Raw genomic sequence first — 21,872 nt, 5'->3', positions numbered from 1 at the left:
CAGAGGACCCCCGCACAGACCACTGGGCACCCACAGATCACACACAGGTGATCTCACACAATGGCTCCCTTGAGGCAGCAAAAGCATGCCTCACCCCAGCCAGCTTTTCCTCATCTCCCACTGCCTGGAGGGCCCTCTTTGCCAGGTCTCACTGCCCAGCAGCCCAGGACCCAGGCAGAGCAGGGTAGGCCATGTGGTGGTGGCAGAGAGGCTGAGGAAGGGACCTCAGGGAAGGCTGACATTTCTCCTGCAGTCTCACCCAGCCTGACACTGCAATTCCCTCCACCCACCGACTGGCCCCCTCCCTGGATGCCAGCAGTGACAGGAGCGCATCACCTCTTCCCAGGGCAGGCCCTGCACTGTCCTAAAGGTGGATCTCTCTGCCCATCCCCTGGCCTGCTCCCTCCCTCACCCCAGAATTCCAGCCTCCATGCAAGGACAGGCTGGGCTGACCTGCACTGCCAATCTGGGCACAGCATCCTGGCACAGCCCATCTCTGCCCTCTCTTCTGCATTGCCCTCCCACACCAGGTCCCAGGCCACACAGGTGGACCTACTAGGCAGCTGCCACCTGGATGGCATCCATAGAAGCCTAGTCCCAGCCTCCTCTGAGCCCAAAGTGCCTCTTTATTCCTCACAGTAACTCTGAAGGTGCCAGGGTTCTGGGCTGCATCAGAGGGTGGGGACTTGGAGGCTCCTGGCAAGGGTGATGCTCTGGTATCCAGGTCTTGAAGTGGTTCAGTGGATAGGGCACTGGCCTCATATACTGAGGGTGGCAGGTTCAAACCAGACCCCGGCCAAACTGCAAGAAAAAAATAGGAGGGCGTTGTGGTGGGCGCCTGTAGTCCCAGCTACTCGGGAGGCAGAGCCCAGGAGTTGGAGGTTGCTGTGAGCTGTGACTCCATGGAATTCTACCAAGGGCTACAAAGTGAGACTCTGTCTCTAAAAAAAAAATTACTTTTTGAATCAAGGGACTCTGGTCTGCAGGGGACCTGCAGATTGAATCTGCCTTGGTTGGTCCCCAGGTTTGCAACATTCCCTCCAGGGCACAGCTGGCTGGGGGCATAGAAAGGTGGGGACACCAGAGTAGCTTGGCCCCTGGGGCCCTCCTCAGCCAACTCCACTCCCAGCCCTGGGAACCGGGAGGAGCTGGCTTTCGCTTCCGCCGGCTATTAAACCCTTTAAAGGAAGAGAGTAAATGAAACCACCCGTCTGCCCAGCTAGAAGGCGATGAGTCAGCCGCCCCCGCCGCCCTCGCCCTTGCAGCCCTTGCGGCAGGCCCGCCCCAAGCCTCGGCTTCCCGACCTCTGTCCGTGTGGCTGTGTGGTCATGGCCGGCGGAGCCCGTCCCCCTGGTTGGGACACCTAGAGTCCCGGGAGCAGGATTTGTGGTAGACTTGGTGTGTGTTTCCTGATCTAACACCGGTCACTGTGCGATTTCACAAATGGGAAAACTGAGGCTCAGGGAAGGTCCATCTAGGCGCTGCCCATGGGTGGCAAGATGAGCGATAAGGAGACCGGGCAGGGCCGCTTCCGGAGGTCTCTGAGTGCCCGGGGAGGGGTCCCGAAGGGGACAGGACACTCCGGGCTGGGGAGCAACAAGGGACCTCGGAGCGGCAGGGCTGGACCTCGGGGCGCTTGGAGCGTGGGGATCTAGGCCCTGCAGTCTCCTCGCCCAGGCCGCTCCCCGGGACTCCCGGCGTGAGTCACCGCAGGCAGGGCGGGCAGGGCGCATTCCTCCGCGGGGCCGCCTGCAAGCTGGGGGATCGGCGCCCGGGCGGGTGGAGACCACAAGCAGACCCCCCGGGCCGGCCAGCTGGTGGGGGGACTGGAAGGCAGGGGCCTCGGCACTGGAGGAGGGGGCGGCCTCAATTGGCTTGGCGGAGTACATGGCCGGCGGGGAGGGGCGGAGGGCGGAAGCGCCGGAGGCGGGGCGGGGCGGGGTCGCTATAAAGGCCGCGCCGGGGACACGAGGCGCAGAGCCGGCGCCGCCACCGCCCGAGCTTCCTCGCTCACCGAGCTCTCCGAGCCCCGTGCCCGCCGCCCGGCGCCCGGCCCGACATGAAGACCCCCGGCGAGGTGCTGCGCGAGGGCGAGCTGGAGAAGCGCAGCGACAGCCTCTTCCAGCTGTGGAAGAAGAAGCGCGGCGTGCTCACACCCGACCGCCTGAGCCTCTTCCCCGCCGGCCCCGGCGCGCGCCCCAAGGAGCTGCGCTTCCACTCCATCCTCAAGGTGGACTGCGTGGAGCGGACGGGCAAGTATGTCTACTTCACCATCGTCACCACTGACCGCAAGGAGATAGATTTCCGCTGCGCGGGCGAGAGCTGCTGGAACGCGGCCATCACGTTGGCGCTCATCGACTTCCAGAACCGCCGCGCCCTGCAGGACTTCCGCAGCCGCCAGGAGCGCGCCGCTCCCGCCGCGCAGCACGAGCCCCGCGCCGCCCGCTTGCCCTGAGCCGCCACGGTGAGTGCAGCCTGCGCCCCGGGCGGCGTCGGGCCGGGGCCGGGGGGAAGAACGGCGGGAACCGCAGGCGTCGGGGGAGGTCCCGCCTAGGGGACGCTTTCGAGAGGGGACCGGCGCCAGGCGTCGCGGCGTCCCTAGGGCGAGTGGTCGCAGCCGCCGCTTGCCCCTCTCGGGTCAGGATCTCCGGGTGCTCGTGGGCTGGACCCCGACACGCTGCGGCACAACTCCCTGACCCGGTCCTCTCCCCACAGAACCACATACTGGACGAGTCCAGCCCTAATGGCTCCTACGGCCGCGCCGAGCAGGAGGCCGGGGCGCCCTGGACGGCGGGAGTACGCGAGGGCCTCCCACCGCTGACCACGGCGAGGCTGCCGCCTGCCCAGCAAAGGACGAGCTTCCGCCTGGCCCCGCTGAGCGGGCGCGTTAAGTTATTGGACTATCTATGTATTTATTTTGATGGGTCTTTGTCTTTTGTCTTAATATTTTGTTTTTTTGCACCAGTGTGTCCATTCCAAATAAATGACTCGATCAGCTTGTTTTTCTACCATCCGGCTGTGTTCAGTGAACTTCCTGCTGGGAGGGTGGCACCAGGGTGCCCTCACCCCACAGCCCAGGCTGGACTGAAAGGGGCTGGGACCTGGCGTTGAATGAGTGGTGTCATCAAGTGCCTCCGCATTGGCCGGGAAGTGCCTGGGAAGGACAGGGCCACAGGAGTGGGAGCTCTGGAGTTCACTCATCTCTGGCCTCCCTTCTGCCCACATGCCACTTTTTCCAGCCACTGGCCAGAAGGAAGCCCTTAGCTCTCTGGAGTCTAGCTGCCAGCCCTCTTGGCTAGGGTGTGCAGCACTGGGCCAGCAGGATGTCTGTTGTTCCTTGGGGAGTGAGACAAAAGACTGGTCTGTATCCAGTGGTAGGAGGCTGAGGGCCCTGAGTGTCCAGGGAAAGGGATGGGCGAGACAATTTGACTCAGAGATTCCTAGCGGGCAAGATTCAGGAGGTGTGTACCCCACCCAGAAAGTGTGTTAGTGAAGAACCAGGTTAGGCTGGGCACAGTGGCTCACCCTGTAATCCCAGCACTCTGGGTGGGTCACCTGAGCTCACAAGTTCAAGAACAACCTGAGCCAGAGCAAAATAGCCGGGCCTTGTGGCCGGTGCCTGTAGTCCCGGCTGCTTGGGAGGCTGAGGCAAGAGAATAGCTTAAGCCCAAGAGTTTGAGGTTGCTATGAGTTGTGACACCACGGGACTCTACTGAGGGCAACAAAGTGAGACTGTCTCAAAAAAAAAAAAAACATTCAGACACATTCTGCTCCTGGAGGGGCCTTCTATGGGCTGAAGAGGTTGGTAGGGAGTCAGAGGTGAGGGGAGTAAAGTCCCCAAATTGGGCCCTAATTGATGTCACTTAGCCTTGGCCTAGTAGGGAGCAGACACAGGCCAGGGAGGGTGCTGTCCCTTTGTTGGGTGGCCTTGGGAGTACTGGGTGCTAGGTCCAGAGAAGAAACCTTCCCTGCAAGGAATTTTTGCCCAAATACTCCTTGTGAAGCCTCTGTGCAGAGTGGGAGGGTCCCCTTCCAAAGAGAGTAGAGACCCCAGCCCTGGACCCCCAGCCTGAGGACCTCACCCACCCACAACCTCACCTGGACGAAGGTCCAAGGTTAGGAGGTGAGATGCTGTCCCTGGCAGGGCTCCAACAGAGGCCTGGTCTGGCCCACGCTCTCTGGCAGTGGGTGATCCATCTCAGCTCTCTGGGGCCACTAACAGTTGGCAGCCTTTGGGTTCTGAAGTTTGGAATTCCATTTTAATAACTTCTTTTCAAGGAAGCTTGAAGAAGAAGGGGTGGCTTCCTGGTCTTGGGGCATCTGCAGGCCCAGTGGAGGTTGTTCTCTCTAGGTTGGTCACTTTGTCACAGCAGCTGGGCCGTTCTCCTGCCCTCTGCCCCCCTCAGGATGAGCATGAGGCCTGCCCTATGAGTCTGCTCCAGGAGGGGTTGAGAGAGGCCGCCGAGAGGCCCCTTTGGGTGGCTGGGCCACTGTCACTGGTGCAGTTCTGGGACTGAGCATGTGGGGGGTTTGTGTGCTAGATTTCGTGTTACAGTGAAGACCTTTTTCCTAGATCTCCTTTCCAGCCTCACTCCCTGATTTTTTTTTTTTTTAGAGACAGAGTCTCACTTCATCACCCTCAGTAGAGTGTTGTGGCATCACAGCTCACAGCAACCTCCAACTCCTGGGCTTAGGCAATTCCCTTGCCTCAGCCTCTCAAGTATCTGGGACTACAGGTGCCCGCCACAACGCCCTGGCTATTTTTTGGTTGCAGTTTGGCTGGGGCTGGGTTCGAACCTTCCACCGTCGGTACATGGGGCTGGTGCCCTACCCACTGAGCCACAGGTGCTGCCCCCACTCCCTGATCTTTTTTCGTTTTTTTTGAGACAGAGCCTCAAGCTGTCACTCTGGGTAGAGTGCCATAGCATCCCAGCTCACAGCAACCTCCAATTCCTGGGCTCAAGCAATTCTCCTGCCTCCACCTCTCAAGTAGCTGGGACCACAGGCGCCCGCCACAACGCCCGGCAATTTTTTGGTTGCAGCCATCACTGTTGTTTGGCAGGCGCAGGCTAGATTCGAACCCGCCAGCCCAGGTGTATGTGGCTGGCACCTTAGCCACTTGCTCAGCCCAATCTTTTTTTTTTTTTTGTAGAGACAGAGTCTCACTTTATCACCCTCGGTAGAGTGCTGTGGCATCACACAGCTCACAGCAACCTCCAACTCCTGGGCTTAGGTAATTCTCTTGCCTCAGCCTCCTGAGTAGCTAGGACTACAGGCGCCCACCACAATGCCCGGCTATTTTTTGTTGTTGTTGTTGCAGTTTGGCCGGGGCTGGGTTTAAACCCATCACCCTCTGTATATGGGCCCAGAGCCCTACTCACTGAGGCACAGGTGCCGCCCACTCCCTGATCTTTTAAAAATTATTTTTATTTTCCCAGGAGCACAGATTTCAAGTGTTCTGAATGTACAGTTCCCTAATCTCTTAAACCAACATGTTTCTGCTCTCAGCTGGGCACCACTGCGAGCTGGGTATAGGCAGTGAGCCCCCACCTCTGGTGTGAGCCAAGCTGTCTCTGCAGCAGCAGGGGGACTCCTCAGTGTGGAGTAGGTAGATTCAAGGCTGGACTAATGACTAGGAACACACTTGGGTGGTTCTGTTTTCCTCAGAAACCCTGGGGCCCAGCTGCAGGCCCCCTCCCCCAGGAAGCCCTCCCACCTCTGGGGCTCCCTCTCTTACTGACAGACACAGGTGGCCCTGTGAGAGCCTGCAGAAATCAGGCCGGAAGAGCTCCTAAGGGAGTTTATTGCCAGTCTGTCCTGGGCGCAGAGGTCACTGGACTTTGTCCCTCTTCTGGGCCATAGGCTCCCTCCAGAGGGCCAAGAGGACGAGGAAATTGACAGCGGCCTGCACATGGCCAAAGATGGATACCCCAAAGCTGCGGTACAGGAGGCCACCCAGAGTGGGTCCCAGGGTGCGGGTCAGAGGCTGCACAGAGGCACAGAGGCCCAGCATGGTCCCTGTGTGGTAGAGGGTGGGGGTAGGAGTCAGGCCCTGGGCAGGTTCCTGGCAGGATGCCCATCTCTCCTGACTCACCCCCACCTCATATCCGGTGTCCACATGGTGTGGTCTGGTGAAATATTCCCCCAAATGCCCCTGGGTGTCTCCATCTGCCTGCTCCCATGGGTCACCCAGCCACAGAGGGAGCTATACAGGGCAATTCCCTGATGTGGGGCTAAGTCTCCTCTCTGCTCCAGAAAGTTCCCAAGCGTAGGAGGAGCCTGGGAATGGGGCCACAGGTTGTGGGCAGCAGGCCCCACCCTCCCAGTTCTGCCAAGGGGGTGGCATCTAGCCTGGGGCAGCCGGGTGCTGGCTCTTAGGTGCTTTCCCAGGACCCACACCAGCAGCTGAGGGCTGCTGAGTTGGGTGGGGTCTGTTGAGAGTTCGGCGCTGGGGCTGGGGTACAGGGTTGGCACAACCTCCCAGTGCCACCTCCATAGCCTCCTGGCCACCAGCCACTGGCCCTGCCACTCTCAAGATGCCTCCCCACACAAGGTGGTGGCCCCAACTGCCTCTTCCTCAGCCCCTGCAAAGCCAGCCCACTCCCCAGGCTCACCTGGCTGCCCCACCAGAGCATGGGGGCTCTCTGTGACCCTCTGGAGCTGTCCCCAGAGTAGACATGTATGTAGAAAGTACATGAGGAGGGGAGTACCCCCAGTACTCCAGATGGGAGATGCCTTCTGCTGATTCCTAGCCCTCAGAGCACCAAGGAACTGTGGCCCCATTCCCAAAGGGGATCCCCAGGCCTCTCAGAGTTGGGGATCCCCCACCAGGTCATGGGAGGAGGGCTTGGTGAGGCCCTCGCTGTCTCAGGGCCCAGCCCAGGAGAAATTAAGGGCAGCCCTGCCTCCTGCCCACACCCCTGAAGACGTGGGAAGAACTATCACCCTCTCTTCTTCTAGGTTCCCAGGCTGGAAGCCCAGTTTGTTCCCAAGCTGAGGGTGGTGCCCTAGGCACAACTGGCCTGTTCCATTCCAGGCTCCGCCTGCACCTCTCCAGGCCTTTCCCTGCTCCTCCTCCTTCCTGCTCCAAAGAGCTGCCCTGTCTGCCTGGAAGCCCTCCTGGCCCAACCTATTTCACGACCCAAGATCCTAGCACATGGAGTCTCAGCCCTGGAAGGCCTTGGGAAGCCCCGGGGCCCTAAGAGGACTGCCCCTTCCTAGGTCTCTTGCCTTCCCACTGGCCCCCCAGCCAGTCTCCTGAGTACCCCTGATGGAGAGAGGTGTGCACTGCACTGTGCCCGGGGCCATGCAGGGTCTAGGGGACCCAGCAGTGTGGAAGTGGGGACTCTCTTAGGCCTCAGGAAATAAAGTTGGGGCTCAGCGCCTGTAGCTCAGTGGCTAGGGCACCAGCCACATACACCTGAGCTGGCAGGTTCAAGCCCGGCCCTGGCCTGCTAAACAATAATGACAACTACAACCAAAAAAAGTTTGGGCATTGTAGCAGGCACCTATCGTCCCAGCTACTTGGGAATCTGAGGCAAGAGAATCACTTAAGCCCAGGAGTTTGAGATTGCTGTGAGCTGTGATGCCACAGCACCTGCTGAGGGCGATATAGTGAGATTCTATCTCAAAAAATAAATAAATAAATAAAAGAAAATAAAAGAAAGAAAGTTGGGTCCAGAGTGGGGGCTGAGCAGTTCTATCTGCCCCTTCTTCCAGGGGCCTAGGGGCTTCCTAATGTCCACTCACTGATATGGGCAGCACCTGGCACTTTTGTGTGCACCTGTGCTGGGGGAGGGGACAGGAGCCCCTGGGCCTCAGAGCCTAGGCACAGCCCTCTTCCTAAGGGCCTCTGCAGAAGCCATTCAAATCCACACCTCCATCCTGGCATCTGTCGGCCCCACTCTGGAAGCCCTGGTGCACCACCTAGCCCACCTACTCGGACCCAAAGCTGTCCTGTCAACCCACATCCAATGGGCAGCTGGGGGCAAGCTTCCCCGTGGAAGGCACTCACCCGTGTCCGAGGCTGAGACAGCCTTGGTCAGCATGCTGTCGGTGACCACGTTGAGGGTGCAGAGGCTAAAGATCAGGCCCGGCACCAGGAGGCAGAAGTGGAAGACGTTGGACATCACAGACTAGCAAGGAGCAGGGGTGGAGGGGCTGAGCTGAGGGGGCCGCTGCTTGGTTCCAGTAGGCTCCTCTCTGGAGCCCTGACTACCGTCCCCCCTCCACACCAAGGCTGGCCCTGGATGTGGCCTGAGGCGCCATGCCCTTGTTAGAAGAAAGAGGAAGGGGCGTGGGCCTGGGACCCCTTATGCAAGGGGCAGCCTGCAGGGGTGGGGGAGCACTCACCATGACCAGCCCCACCAGGACAAAGACCAGCACACTGGCCCGGAGCAGCGCCTCCTCCGAGAAGTGGCTGCTCAGCCGCCCAATGACCAGGCCTTGGGTCACCTAGGCCAGGGAGAGTGGGGAGGTGGGTGTGGGGATGGTGTGGGTGTGGGAGGTGGGGAGAGGGAGCTCTTCTCCAAAGGCAGAAAGGTGGATGGAGAGGCTGATGCCAGGGACACCAGGGACTCAGGGCAGGACTCAGGGCTGCTCCTAGGCCAGGTAAGGCTGGTCACCTCACCTCCTCCATCAAGCAGGAAGTGCCTGGGGCCACACTGCGGGTGACTAGAGGAGGCGTGCCTTGTCCTGGGGGCAGGCCCAGCCCTGCAGAACCGGTCACTCTCCTACTTCCTGCCAGGCATAGTGGAACTGTCTCCAACCTGGAAGGAACATCCTTACAAAAGCCCAACTTTCTCACTTGCTCCATTTTAGACTTCTCTGGCATTTTAAAGGAAGACCTGTGTGACAAGTCTCACTCTGTATGACCCTTCTGAGGGGGATCACATGCTTGGACAGACTTCAATCCAGGACTGAACACGTGATGCAGCCCCTAGGCCCAAATCCTTACCACTGTCTACATGTCCCCATTAACTTAAACCAGCCTCTCCTTCCTGCCTTACAGGTGACCTCGGGGAGCAGAGCAAATAGGCAGGCCAGGTTGCCCACTTCTCTCCACTGTCACCAGCCTGTGTCCCACTGCCCCATCACCCCCAAAGGATTCCTGGGCCACCTACAGCCCCCTGGCTTCTGCAGGGCCCCAGCAGGCCACTTTCCCCCTCTGTCTAGTCCTGCCCCCTCACAAGCTTTCTCACCCTGCAGCCCCAGGTCTCACGGCTTCCCTTCTCCCTTCAGAATCTCTGCCCAAGGCGGCATCTGAGGCTCAAAAGGGTAGGGTGCCCATCCCAAATGCTGGAGGTGGCAGGTTCAAACCCGGGCTCAGCCAAAAACCACACACACACACAAAAAAAACAGAATCTCTGCCCAGCAGAGGCACCTCCCCGACAGTTGCCTCACCTGAAGTATCTCCCTGCTCTAAAAACTCTTCCTTCTTCTCCCCTGACTTGGATCTCTGAGCTCACACACCTGTGAATCTGCCTCTCAGTGGGATGAGAAGCTCATCACCGCAGGGCTTGGGCTGGGCGCTCAGCACCTCAGCATCCTGGGGGCTCTCACAGGAGGGCCTGCAGGGAACAGGGTCTGCAAGACCACCAGGACCCATCCCTTCAGCATCCCACCCAGCTAACCCCAGGCACAGCCTGCTGGGAGTGGGTGGATGCTGTGGTCCCCGGAGAAGCAGGCTTCAGGGATGCAGCCAGGGTGGGGCAGGAAACGGCTTTCAGAGGAGACAGCAGGCGGGAGACCGTGTAGGGATCAGGTTGGGGGCCGCCTCCAGGATCTTCCAGGACCACACCCACCCTCTTTATTTATTTGTTTTTTGAGACAGAGTCTCAAGCTGTCACCCTGAGTAGAGTGCTATGGCATCACAGCTCACAGCAACCTCAACCTCTTGGACTTAAGCGATTCTCTTGCCTTAGCCTCCCAAGTAGCTGGGACTACAGGAGCCCGCCACAGTGCCTGGCTATTTTTTGGTTATAGTTGTTATTGTTTGGCAGGCCTGGGCTGGATTTGAACCTGCCAGCTCCTGTGGCTGACGCTCTAGCCGCTTGAGGTACAGGCGCCAAGCCTCTTTTTCTTTTTTGAGCAGGGTCTTGCTCTGTTGCTTAGGCTGGAGTATAATGGCATGATCATGGCTTACTGCAGCCTCTAACTCTTGGGCTCAGGTGATCCTCCTCCCTCAGCCTCCCAAATAGCTGGGACTACAGGTGTCACTGCACCCAGCGCAGTCCTTTTCATGTAAACATAAAATCCAGCCCTCAACTCCTGCCCCAGTCAGAGTTCATGGCCCCATCCTAGCTGAACTTGAGACCCTACGGTGTGGTGTGGGGATAGGGGGATGACATGGTGGGGGGGCAGACCTTGCCTCTCTGTGGACCCCTCCCCTCCCCAGGCTCCTCCTATGTTATACAGCCTGTGTGGGGAACCCCAAGCCCATCTCCTCTAAGGTATCCCCCAAGGTGTTAGTCACCATCCCAGGCCCATCTCAAGTAGGGTCACCATTGTAACCATGTTAGACCCGACCCCCTTCCCCACTGCAGGCCAGAGGCTGTCAGCACCTGTCCCAGGGGTCTCAAGGGTCTGCAGACTTCAGCTGGGGTCAGTGGCTTCGGAACACAGAGCCAGGACCCAGTGTCTGACAATTGTGGGTTATTATTGTTGTTTTTCTATTTATCTCTTTTTTCCCCACCAGGGTGGCCCCTTCTGGCCTACAGAGCCTGGGCCCTCTCTACCCACGGGGGTGAGGGGGCGCTCCTCTAAGGAGTGGCTATTTTAGCACTAGGGTCTCATTCTGGGCCTGAGGCTGGGGAAGCAGATGGCTTGAAGGAGCCAGGAATGCCACACACTTCCGGAGAGGTTGAGAGAACACCCACCTACCCATCACCCTGTCCCCAAATAGCCCCTCCTGCACTCCAGCTGTCAGGCAGCTGTCCTGGCTGGCAGAATGTTGTCACCTGTCCCCACCATCCCAGGGTCTGGTCTAGCTGCCCAGGAGGAGTTGGGGGTGGGGGGAGCTGGGCTTGGGCAGGGCTTGCCCTGGGCTGGGAACCAGGGGCCGGGGGGCTGTCAGATGAGACACCTGCCCACCCAAGCTATCAGAGGCATCCTACAGCCATGGCGTGACATCAGACTGCTGACCTCGCTGCTCAGGTCTGCGGAGTCCCTGGCTCTGTTCTAGGCACATGGCCACCTTAGATCGTGTGATCCGCTCAACCACCCCATGGGCAGGTGGGCAGGACAGTCAGCCTCACCAGACAGGTGAGAAATGGAGGGTTTGGGAAACTTGCTCTGGTCACATGGCTGATGGGCAGGGGGCAGATGCAGACCCCAGCTGCCATCCTCACAACACGCCCACTGTTGGGGGCTGCCACGGCTCCCTGTCCTATCCCTGCCTGACATACAAATGTGCACATGGTTACCTGTGGACCCCCCCCCCCACCCAATCTGTTGCCTGATAGGAGACTGAGGGCTCACCAGCCTCCATTGGGGACTCACCTACCCTTTGAGACAGGACATTCAGGTGATAAGTGAGCCCTATGTGCAAAGGCTTGGGGCTGGGCGGGGGCTTGAGTATAGCCCCAGGTGTAGGGGCCGAGACCATGGGCAGGGGTGAGTTGGAGCAAGGGACAGCAGAGTTTCCAGCTTTAAGAAAGGAGGGGGTGAAGGCTTGGAGAGAGGCAGAAGAGGGGCAGAAGGGCCCTGGAAGCCAGGCATGTGGTTGACCCAGGAAGGTCAGGTGACGGCATGCATACTACCAGGAAACTGAGTCAGCCAAGCCCTGTGCACCCACTTACCATCTGGAGGACCCCAATGAAGGACATGAGGTAGCCAGCCTGGGCGGCCTCCAGCTGGAAGAAGTCCATGGAGATGATGGAGAACATGACCATGAAGAGCCCTGGGCAGAGACAGGCGGTCATGGGTGCCCCCCATCCCATCAGGCTGCAGTGCCCTCCTCCCTCCCTCCCTTCTTGAGGGGCCAGGCACCTCTGGCCTGGGCAATCAGGCTCTCTGGGCCCAGTCAGTGCTGGTTTGGGGGGAGCATGTGGCCAAGGAGACCTTTCCCTGGGATTCTGTTGGACCCCTGGTGCAGAAGGCACCTGCCTTGGGGGTTGTTAGGTTATAGACTATGAGCAGGAAGGTGCTGGAAGGAGGGACCCAAGGCTGATCATAGGAGAGGGTTTGGCCCCAAGGCCTACACATGGCCTTCTGCTAGGAGCTCTCAAAGCCCTGGTTACTGAAGCTGGTAACATGGGTGGACTGGGTGGGACAGAGGGTCGGGGCCCCATCGGCCGGTCCTAGGAGGGCAGCACCCCCAGCCCAGCCTCAGCTGAGGGCTGCATGAGGCAGAAGAGGGTTTAACCCCTTGGCATCTGGGGACCTTTGCAAGTGGTTTCACTAGTTTCTCTCTGTCCTGATTCCTGGCATCCCAGTTAGAGGATCTAGACAAGGCCTCTGATGCTAGGAGTCACTGCCAGGTGCGTCCCTGATGAGTGATGCCCTGTGGTACACTGAGAGGGCCTGGGCTGCCTGTCCCTTGGCCAGGTGGCCGGGATAAGCAAGTGGTTGGAGACTTGTATTCACTTTCAGGCTTGTGGTCGCTGCCTCTCAGGCTGTCCTGAGAGGACTTGGAAGCCACAGAGCAGGATGGTTAGAACCAAAAGTAAAACAGAGGGTGTGGCCCTAGTGGGACTGGCTCTCTGCATACAGTGACTTCTTGCTCAGCTCCTCAAGACCCATGACTTGAGCCTGGAGGGGAGGCAGAGATACTTCTTTGGCCTCCTCCTCGCCTGCACATCTGGCTGAACCTCAGCCACCCTCCTTGCTGGGGACCTGGTGTGGGTCAGACCTGAAGAGAGGGGAGGTATGGAGCAGGGGACACATGCCAGAGGGCGGCCCTGACTGCAGCTTTGTTCCTGTGGCAGGGCTCCCTTCTGGGCTGTGTGGCTGTTCAGCTGCGACTCACCTGAAGGGAAGCTAGAGACCACCTTGATGAGGAACACCCGCAGGACGCCTGGCAGCAGCAGTAGCCGGGAGATGGCCTTCAGGTCCAACACGCCGGTCTGGGGGCCGCCTAGGCTCCAGAGAGGCAGTCAGACCCCTTGGAGGCTGCAGGCCCCATCCCCAAGTCCATGGCTGCAGAGGCCCCTGTGCCCTCGCCTCACCTGGCACAGCAGGTCCTTTTGCCTCTGGCTTTGGTGGGATGGGAGCTGCCAACACTCCCAGCTCCCCCCAGCCCTGCACCCTGGGTGGGCACCAGGCAGCTCGTCACACTCCCTCCCTGGGGCCTCCTGAATTCAGAGGTGCTCAGGAGAGCCTGGGTGTTGAGCAGTGGAGGCCCCTGATTCCCCAACTCACGGAGCCTAGCATCTGCTCCCAGGCAGAGTACGACAAGGCCAGCGGAAGACAATGGCCAGAGAGGTGCCACCCCAGGTGGCTTCAAGTCACTGTCAAGTGTCTTGCCCCACTGGACACTTTCAAGGGCTGTGCTGTAGGCCTCCCACAGGGCTTCGTGGGTCCTTCTGCCCTTCCCGCCTTCTGCCTCTCTGGCTTTCCCATTGTCCCTAGGCAGGCCTGACCTGCACCCCAGGCCCGCCTCTGGACCCTCTCTCTGGGTCACCACATCACTGTCCCTGGGTGGGTCTGTCCATCTCAGACTGGCCTCTCAGTCCCTGGGCAAATAGGCAAGGCGGTCCAGCCATGTGCCAGGCCCATGGGGCTGAGGCTCAGCCAGGGCCACCCCAGAGGGGACCTCTCTGAGGGACCCCTGACCTCTCCTGGTGGGGCTGGTCTGGCCCACCCTCTGGCCCCACTCCCAGAGCTCCTGCAAAGTGGGGCTGTGCATCCTTACTTCACCTTGGACATGCCAAGTCCTGGGGCCACCCACACTGAGGTTCCTCCTGGTCCCCTCTAGGTCTCAGCAGCCGCAGGCTTCAGGCTATCTGATGCCCACCTCCTCCCTATCAGCTAGGCTTCTACTGTGTCAGCAATGCCAGGGACTCATGAAAGGCAGAAGGGTATGAGCTCTCTGTGGCCCCAGGCTGGGACGTGACCTGCTTCCCAAGGCTCCAGGGGCTGGGGTTTGGGCAGTGACAATCATGAGCCTCTTGCTGGCTGAGGGCTCACGGGGCTTACCTGGCATAGCCTGGGTGTCAGTGGTGGCACACTTGGTGCTGGGGGGGATGCAGGTGACACTGAGCCCAATTCCCAGGAGGTTGGCCACAAAAGCAACAACAGCTGGGCACTGAATCCTGGGGACAACAGCCTTGGCTGCTTAGGGTGCCAGTTCCAGGGCACAGGCACCCCCAGCAGCACCCCCTCCCCAACCTGCTCTGCAATCACACTAAGGCCTCAATGGCTAAAAACAGATCCAATCTGACCACCCAGGTACCCAAAGCCTGTGACCCCCCCATCCCTGACTCTTGCCAACCTGTGGGCCCTCGCAGCCTTGACAGTCAGGGGGAGCCAGGAAGGGGAATCCTGGGAGGGTAGGGCAGAGCCTGGGGGTAGTGGATCCTCCCAGGGGATGGCCAGCTCCCAGGCTGCTGAAGGTCAGGAAAGACCCCAAAGGGCAGGCCTGATGTGTGTGTCCTTGGGAAGGGGTGTCAAGGCCTGGGTGTAAGGTGTCAAGGGGACACTCGCCTCAGGGGCCCTCAGAAACTGCCCCCCATCCTATTAAGAGCCCCTCCCCATTGCTGAGTCTTGAATACTTTGCAAAGCCCCCAGATATGTCCATCAGGCTGTCTTTTGGCCTGCCCAGACCACCAACAAGGCCTGACCCTGGCTCTCCCCTTAGCTTTCCCTTCTGAGAAAGTGTTTCTCACCATGAGTTAACAGATGCAACCTTGGCTGTGACCCCACCCTGACCCCAGAAGGAGCAGGCTGGCCCTGTCACTGGGACATGCTGTTCTGACTGTCACCATTCCCTCCTGAGGTCTGGCCTGCCCTCTTTCATGATGGGGGACACAGGAGGAAATGGGGAACTGTTCACCAAATTAAGCTGTAAGGCCTCAGGGCCTATGTATAGCCAGAACACCCTTCCTCTCAGCAGCTGAGCAAACTCCTATACATCCTGAAATGGCCCTTCTTGGTGAGGCCCCAGTCCTCCTCCCCCAGGTGGGACACCATCTCACTTGCTTTACCAGATGGCCAGAATCTGGCCCTGAGGGCAGGGGGCCCAGGGTTGGCCCTGCAGTGAAACTCCAGTGTGCATTAGATGGCAGCGTGTGAACCGTTTACATGGATGGAGCAAATCCTGCCCCAGACCTCACCAGAGTCCTCAGGTCTGCCCTGGTCAGAACCTCAGGGCACAGACACAAGTGCACATCAGAGTCCTGGCCAGCCACAAATTGCCTATGCTCCCTCCAAACAGTTAAAAGACAGGACTTACACACACACACACACACACACACACACACACACACACACACACACACACACACACACACACACACACGATGCTAGAGCTCTGGTTCCCTGCTGATCCAGGGAAGCTCGTTGGGCTACAGAGGCCAAGCTCAAGCTGGGACCACTCTCGTCTCTCATCAGGTAGTGGTGGGGCTGACATGTGGCAGTGCTGTTGGCCACACACCCCCACCCATCGCCCTGGCAACTCTGTCCCCAGAAGCACGCACTGCCTGGATGTTGGCTATTGGGCGCTCTGGCTCCCAGTGTTCTACACGAATAGGCCCTCTGGCCAGCAGGTAGGGAGAGTCAGAGGGCAGTGAGGCTCTGCCCCCTACCTGATGCACAGTGAGCCTCCCCCAGCTTGGTATCTCCTCCCTGGACCTGCCCAGACAGCAAGGTCACACTGGACATGGCTCCTGCAGCTCCTTCAACACTTTATCTGTGGAGCCTCAGCCGGGAAGGCACAGGCAGTTCAGTCCGTCTTTGTCCACCTTCCCTTCTTTTGGTTGAATGGACAGACAGGAGGCTGGATAGATGGATCTACTGATTTCTTTTTCTTTTTTTTGTTTGAGACAGAGCCTCAAGCTGTCACCCTGGGTAGAGTGCCATGGCATCTTAGCTCACAGAAACCTCCAACTCCTGGGCTTAAGCGATTCTCTTGCCTCAGCCTCCCAAGTAGCTGGGACTATAGGCGCCCGCCACAACGCCTTGCTATTTTTTTTTTTTTTGGTTACAGCCGTCATTGTAGTTTGGCAGGCCCCGGGCTGTATTTGAACCCACCAGCTCAGGTGTATGTGGCTGGCCGCCTTAGCTGCTTGAGCCACAGGCGCTGAGCCGGATCTACTGATTTTTCTTTTTTTTTTAATTTTTTAATAGTTCATTTTATTAAATATATATATATATTTTTTTTGTAGAGACAGAGTCTCACTTTATGGCCCTCGGTAGAGTGCCGTGGCATCACACAGCTCACAGCAACCTCCAACTCCTGGGCTTAAGCGATTCTCTTGCCTCAGCCTCCCGAGTAGCTGGGACTACAGGCGCCCGCCACAACGCCCGGCTATTTTTTGGTTGCAGTTTTGGCTGGGGCCGGGTTTGAACCCGCCACCCTCGGTATATGGGGCCGGCGCCTTACCGACTGAGCCACAGGCGCCACCCTTATTAAATAATTTTTAAGTCAGACCATTGCATTGGTTTGGGGAAACAATTCCTTCCCACTGTCTCAAAGCCTGAACATTCCCTTTTATGTACAACACAGCATGGGAATGAAAGTGGAATGACAGACCCTTGCATGTTAGGGAAGCTGTGTTAATGTTTCAACACATCTTGGTTTAAGAGGAGCACCAGGGTTAAGTTGTTTCCATATACCACCCCCTTCCTCACCACATTTCCCTGCCAGTTTCTTCTGCCTTTTTTTTTTTTTTTTGTAGAGACAGAGTCTCACTTTATGGCCCTCAGTAGAGTGCCGTGGCCTCACACAGCTCACAGCAATCTCCAGCTCCTGGGCTTAAGCGATTCTCTTGCCTCAGCCTTCCGAGTAGCTGGGACTACAGGCGCCCGCCACAACGCCCGGCTATTTTTTGGTTGCAGTTTGGCCGGGGCCGGGTTTGAACCCGCCACCCTCGGTATATGGGGCTGGCGCCTTACCGACTGAGCCACAGGTGCCGCCCATTCTTCTGCCTTTTTTACCGATCAAACCTGAGATACCCTAACTCCCAAACAGTTTCCATTTAACCATGGATGAAGGGGTAGACAGAGAAAGCACCCCACTCCAACTTTCACCTATTGGTATGTGAACTATGGCTAAAACCTAGTGAGAATTTATTTATTTTTTAGCAGTTTTGGCAGGGGCTGGGTTTGAACCTACCACCTGGCATATGGGGCCAGCGCCGTACTCCTCTGAGCTACAGGAGCTGCCCCCCTAGTGAGGATTTTTAAGGAGGCTTAGACAGAAACATGGAGAGTAACATCTGAATTCAAATCCAGAAAAAAAATGCTATAAAGTCTTAGCCAGTGATACAAAAATGCCTGTATGGAATTGGGAATGACTGTCTAGCCAAAAGGTCTAAGAACTCTGGACACAATGGGAGCCTCAGCTGATGATATAGATTGGGTCTGCTGAGCCAGCTGTCCTGAGGGCTTCTAGCAAGTAGCCTGTCTGGCACACTCCAGCTGTCTGTTCCAGTCTGCAGTGAGAGTCCTTCAGTTCCATCACAAAGTACTTTCCAAGGTGTTATAGTTATCTTTAAAGCTCTTCAATTCGAGGAAGTGTTTGGCACGTTTACTCTTCTGACTGGAGGGGAGGTATGTCACCTGGATGGTTGTTGGGGAGACTTCAGGGGATTGAGTTAGGTCTTTGACTGCTGATTGGTGTTGTCCCTGAGAGCTCCCAATTCGTGCTTTGACCACAGTGGCCAGCTCATTCAGGGCTTCCTGATAGCGCAGGTATTCATTCTGACCGAAGACCCCTGTCCCATAACGGGCTGTTTCATAGCCATCTAGCAGGGTATCAATGAGGGCTTTGCGCACACCCTTGAAGGGAGTACTAGTGTTTCGTAGATCTAGCAAGTAGGAGCAGAAATTCTTGCACATTAAGGAACGAGGATGCCAGCCATCAGCACAAAGCGGGATCTCTGAGGCACGAATGGCATCCAGAGCTTTCATCCTGTACAGATAGTTGTAGCAATTCTGATTTCCCTGGGTCTCCAATTGCAGCAGCCTAACATCATCATTTCCAAGGAGTTGGGGTTCATACTTGATATCCTGAACCCTGGATAGTCGAATATCAATCTCCTCTTTCGAGTCCTTCATTCCAAATCCCCAGATTGAAGCTCTCGGGGATGCTTTCGGGATAAAACTTGGGGCAAAGCAGCAAGGTGGCCAAGACCGGTGCGGGTCAGGGAAGCAGCAGCAGGGAGGTCTGGGGTCTGCCCCAAGGATTCAGGGGGAGGGCTCTCGCGGGGGCAGGGTGGGAGAGTTAAGTTCACAGCTACGCCTGACGTAGGAGTCAAAACCCAGAATACACTGAATAGGTGGAGAATGAAGTCATGGAACAGCTCAAGAGGAGGATCTCTACTGGGTCAGATGCGACAGCAGGAACAGGGTGGGGGGTCTCCTCACCAGGCTCCCGTAGGCCATCACCAGCACGACATTCACCCCGGACAGCCAGTTACTGCCGGACGCCATGACCTCTCTACCTCGCGCAGAACGCTCAGATTTACCCCGCTGCCCTGCCTCCTCAGCCCGGGCTCCGCAGAAGCGACGGCGTCTGGGTTTCCTGGGGCTCCCAGGCCATTTCCTTAGAGGGTAAGCCTAAGACAGATCCAGCCTGAAAACATGGCGCATGGAGCTAATAAAGGAGCACTATGCCTTCCCGATTCCCGTCCCCACGTGACCTAAGGGAGAGAGCGGAGAAGCGGAACTACCTACTGATTTTTCTAAAAGGATGCTGGGCAGGACTCAGAGGATATCTCTGTGGCCACTTTGCCTGTGACCTCATTCCCAGCAAATGAGGGCTGGGCTCACAGAGGGCTGTCCTCTGACCCAGGCGCCCATCCCATCCTGATTCCTGCCCCACCTTTGGGGACCTTTTTTTTAAAGACAGAGCCTCACATTGTCATCCTCAGTAGACTGCCGTGGTGTCACAGCTCATAGCAACCTCAAACTCTTGGTCTCAAGTGATTCTCTTGCCTCAGCCTCCCGAGTAGCTGGGACTACAGGCATCTGCCCCAGCACCTGGATATTTTTAGAGGCGGGGTCTTGCTTTTGCTCAGGCTGATCTCGAATCTGTGAGCTCAGTCAGTCCACCCACCTGGGCCTCCTAGAGTGCTAGGATTACAGGTGCAAGCCGCCACACCTGGCCCTTTGGGGGGCCTTTGGGACCCAGAAGCCCACACCCCAAGCTGGTGGAACAGCCGCGCCTGTAGAGCTGCCCCATCCCTGTCTGTAGGCCGGGGTGCCCATGTGGTCATCCCCTCTGCCTGACCCCATTGGGCTCCTACCCAACTCAAAAGTGACGAATACCCACCAAGCTGACCCTTCCCCCTTGCTCTGAACCTCTTAGAGGTGATGGCAGGTTCAGAGGTCCCTTGCTGCTGAGACTTGACCTATGGTGGGTGAGGCCTTTGGGGCTGTACCCCCTTCTAGTGCTCCCCAGAGAACAGGCAGGGTCAGCTGCAACCTGGGTTTATGTGACACCTGGCTCACAAGTGTGTGGGGGCAAGGGCCCAGAGAGTCACTGGATGTCCAGCATAAGGATGGAGAGAGCCATCCTGCCCCACCTCATCCATGCCCCATGATGCCCCGTGGTTTTGGACTGTGGCCAAAACCATGTCTGAAAACGAAGATCTTGGCGGCCCCCTCCTGACTTGGTTTCCCTCTGGCTTTGAGGGGCCCCCAAGAAATGCCTCTTGGCCCAACATTCCCAGATTTCCAGTCCTCTGTGTCCCCCAGCACCTGGACCACCACTGGCCACCCACATGGGCCTCTAAGAAGACCCCAAGCTCCTTCCTGCCCCTGGCCTTTGCATGGGTTTTCCCTTGGCCTGACACCATCTGGCCCAGCTGTTCTTCCAACAGTGACATCTCCTCATCTCCCAAGCCTGTCCCCGACCCTGGCCTCTCAGCCCCTGTGCCCTGTTGGCAAGTGTCCTTGCACCCACATACCCAGGTTCTCTCTGAGAGGCAGCACGCTGCTGTGGTGGTTCCACCCAGCTGTCATGCGTCACAGCTTCCGTGAGCTGAGTCACCCCTGTTCCCAAGGCTGTCCAGGGAAGCCCTAAATGTCTACTCAGTAACTTTCAGGGGAAGCTGCCATCACTGGGGGTGGGAACCCGCTATAGCTCTTGTCCTTGGCCTCACAGGCTGAGGGCCCAGATAGTGTTTCAGGGTCCTGGGGGCCTGCTTTCCCTGGCTGTGGCGACCAGATCAGGTTCCCAGAAGTATGTGCTGACTCACTGAGCACTTGATGGGGGCAACATGGTGTGAGAGCCACATCTGGGCCACTCACAGGCCAGCCAGTGCCCAGGAGGGCCAGCAGGGGACACTTGTGTCTCAGGAGATGCCCTGGGCTCCAGCACTTGTGGCATGATGCCACACCCCCCAAGCCCAGCATCAAACTCTCACCAGTCAGGCAGCGCCTGTGGCTCAAAGAAGTAAGGTGCTGGCCCCATATGCCAGAGGTGGTGGGTTCAAACCCAGCTCCAGCCAAAACAAAAAAACAAACAAACAAAAAAGAAAAACAAAAAAACAAACTCTCACCAGTCCTTGTGAGCATCCGTTCAAATCCAGTCTACTTTCTTTTTTTTTTTGTAGAGACAGAGTCTCACTTTATGGCCCTCGGTAGAGTGCCGTGGCCTCACACAGCTCACAACAACCTCCAACTCCTGGGCTTAAGCGATTCTCTTGCCTCAGCCTCCTGAGTAGCTGGGACTACAGGCGCCCGCCACAACGCCCGGCTATTTTTTTTTTTGGTTTGCAGTTTGGCCGGGGCCGGGTTTGAACCTGTCACCCTTGGTATATGGGGCTGGCGCCTTACTGACTGAGCCACAGGCGCCGCCCCAAATCCAGTCTACTTTTGTGTGGAGAAGGAGGGTCTCCAGGGTGCCAAGAGCCAGGAGTTCTGGCTGGAGGCCCAGCTGTGCCTGTGACTTACTGTGTGGCTGCGGCTGGGCTGACCCAGTCCTCACTGCTCGAACATCCACCCTGGAGGTGAGAGTGGGTCTCCTCCAGTGCTGAATGTGAGGACCTGAGGAACTCGCCCAGCTTGGTCTGCCTGCTTACAGGTATAATTGCCTCTCTTTAGCAAGGTCATTTTTGGGTCTAAGTGGTCCTCATCCTGTTTCATCTGTTGCCACAACACAGAGGCATCATGGACCATATACCAATGAACAGGTATGGTCCTGTGCGTAAAAACTTTATTGCCAAACACAGGCGACATGCTGGATGGCCTGTGAGCCACAGTCTGCCATTCTCCATTCATGAGGTCACCTCCCAGGCTGACAGCTGGACATATTTACACACGGCATAGGCCTTCCCTAATCTCAGAGCCCTTGTCACTGACTTTGGATGTCTGATGGCACCTCAGACTCCACAAGTCCAGCACTGGACTCCTGGGCATCCCCCTCCCCTGCAAACTGCTCACCCTGAAGAGGCCCCATCTCAGTAGGTACATGGCCATCCCCTGGCCTAAACCTCAGAGTCCTCCTGACTCCCTCCTGCCCTGAACTCCTCATGCCATGCTCAGCAAGTCCTGTTGGCTCCACCTTTGGAATGCACCCACCCTAGGCTTGAGCTCCATGTCCACACCAGCCTCTGCTTCCCCCTTACCCTCACCCCTGCCCTGCCCCGAGAGCCCACTCTGCACCACAGGCCCCTTGTCACAAATGTCCCCGTGGCCCCATTAGCTCTTTTCTCAGCACCAAGTGGTGGCCCTGGACACTCAGGCAGAGACTGAGTCCTGGCTGCACT

The 21,872-nt window shown here is 57.9% G+C and overlaps 3 protein-coding genes across 4 annotated transcripts in view; 1 reads left to right on the top strand and 2 right to left on the bottom strand.

Moving 5' to 3' along the window:
• Nucleotides 1-1,943: 1,943 nt before the first annotated feature.
• Nucleotides 1,944-3,008, top strand: PHLDA2 (pleckstrin homology like domain family A member 2). The gene is made up of 2 exons (XM_053561285.1): nt 1,944-2,464; nt 2,716-3,008. The coding sequence occupies exon 1, from the start codon at nt 2,060-2,062 to the stop codon at nt 2,453-2,455; it is 396 nt and encodes a 131-aa protein (XP_053417260.1). The 5' UTR covers nt 1,944-2,059; the 3' UTR covers nt 2,456-2,464; nt 2,716-3,008.
• A 2,784-nt stretch (nt 3,009-5,792) lies between these two features.
• Nucleotides 5,793-21,872, bottom strand: part of SLC22A18 (solute carrier family 22 member 18) — a 28,590-nt gene continuing 12,510 nt past the window's right edge. For both annotated transcript variants that reach the window (XM_053561619.1, XM_053561618.1), the window contains exons 6-11: nt 14,137-14,252; nt 12,968-13,075; nt 11,799-11,899; nt 8,353-8,454; nt 8,015-8,135; nt 5,793-6,018 (exon numbers count right to left, since the gene is read on the bottom strand). In XM_053561619.1, the coding sequence (XP_053417594.1) occupies nt 5,831-6,018; nt 8,015-8,135; nt 8,353-8,454; nt 11,799-11,899; nt 12,968-13,075; nt 14,137-14,252 (736 nt within the window). In that variant the 3' untranslated portion in view covers nt 5,793-5,830. The remainder of the gene's footprint in view (nt 6,019-8,014; nt 8,136-8,352; nt 8,455-11,798; nt 11,900-12,967; nt 13,076-14,136; nt 14,253-21,872) is intronic.
• LOC128565274 (protein C1orf43-like) lies at nt 16,964-21,265 on the bottom strand. The gene is made up of 2 exons (XM_053561620.1): nt 18,526-21,265; nt 16,964-18,429 (listed from the first exon to the last, which is right to left on the bottom strand). The coding sequence occupies exon 2, from the start codon at nt 18,214-18,216 to the stop codon at nt 17,617-17,619; it is 600 nt and encodes a 199-aa protein (XP_053417595.1). The 5' UTR covers nt 18,217-18,429; nt 18,526-21,265; the 3' UTR covers nt 16,964-17,616.

The sequence above is a fragment of the Nycticebus coucang genome, chromosome 14, assembly GCF_027406575.1.
Source record: "Nycticebus coucang isolate mNycCou1 chromosome 14, mNycCou1.pri, whole genome shotgun sequence".
NCBI lineage: Eukaryota > Metazoa > Chordata > Mammalia > Primates > Lorisidae > Nycticebus > Nycticebus coucang.
Note: the sequence above shows the minus strand (reverse complement) of the source record. Positions and strands in the feature narration are given on the sequence as shown.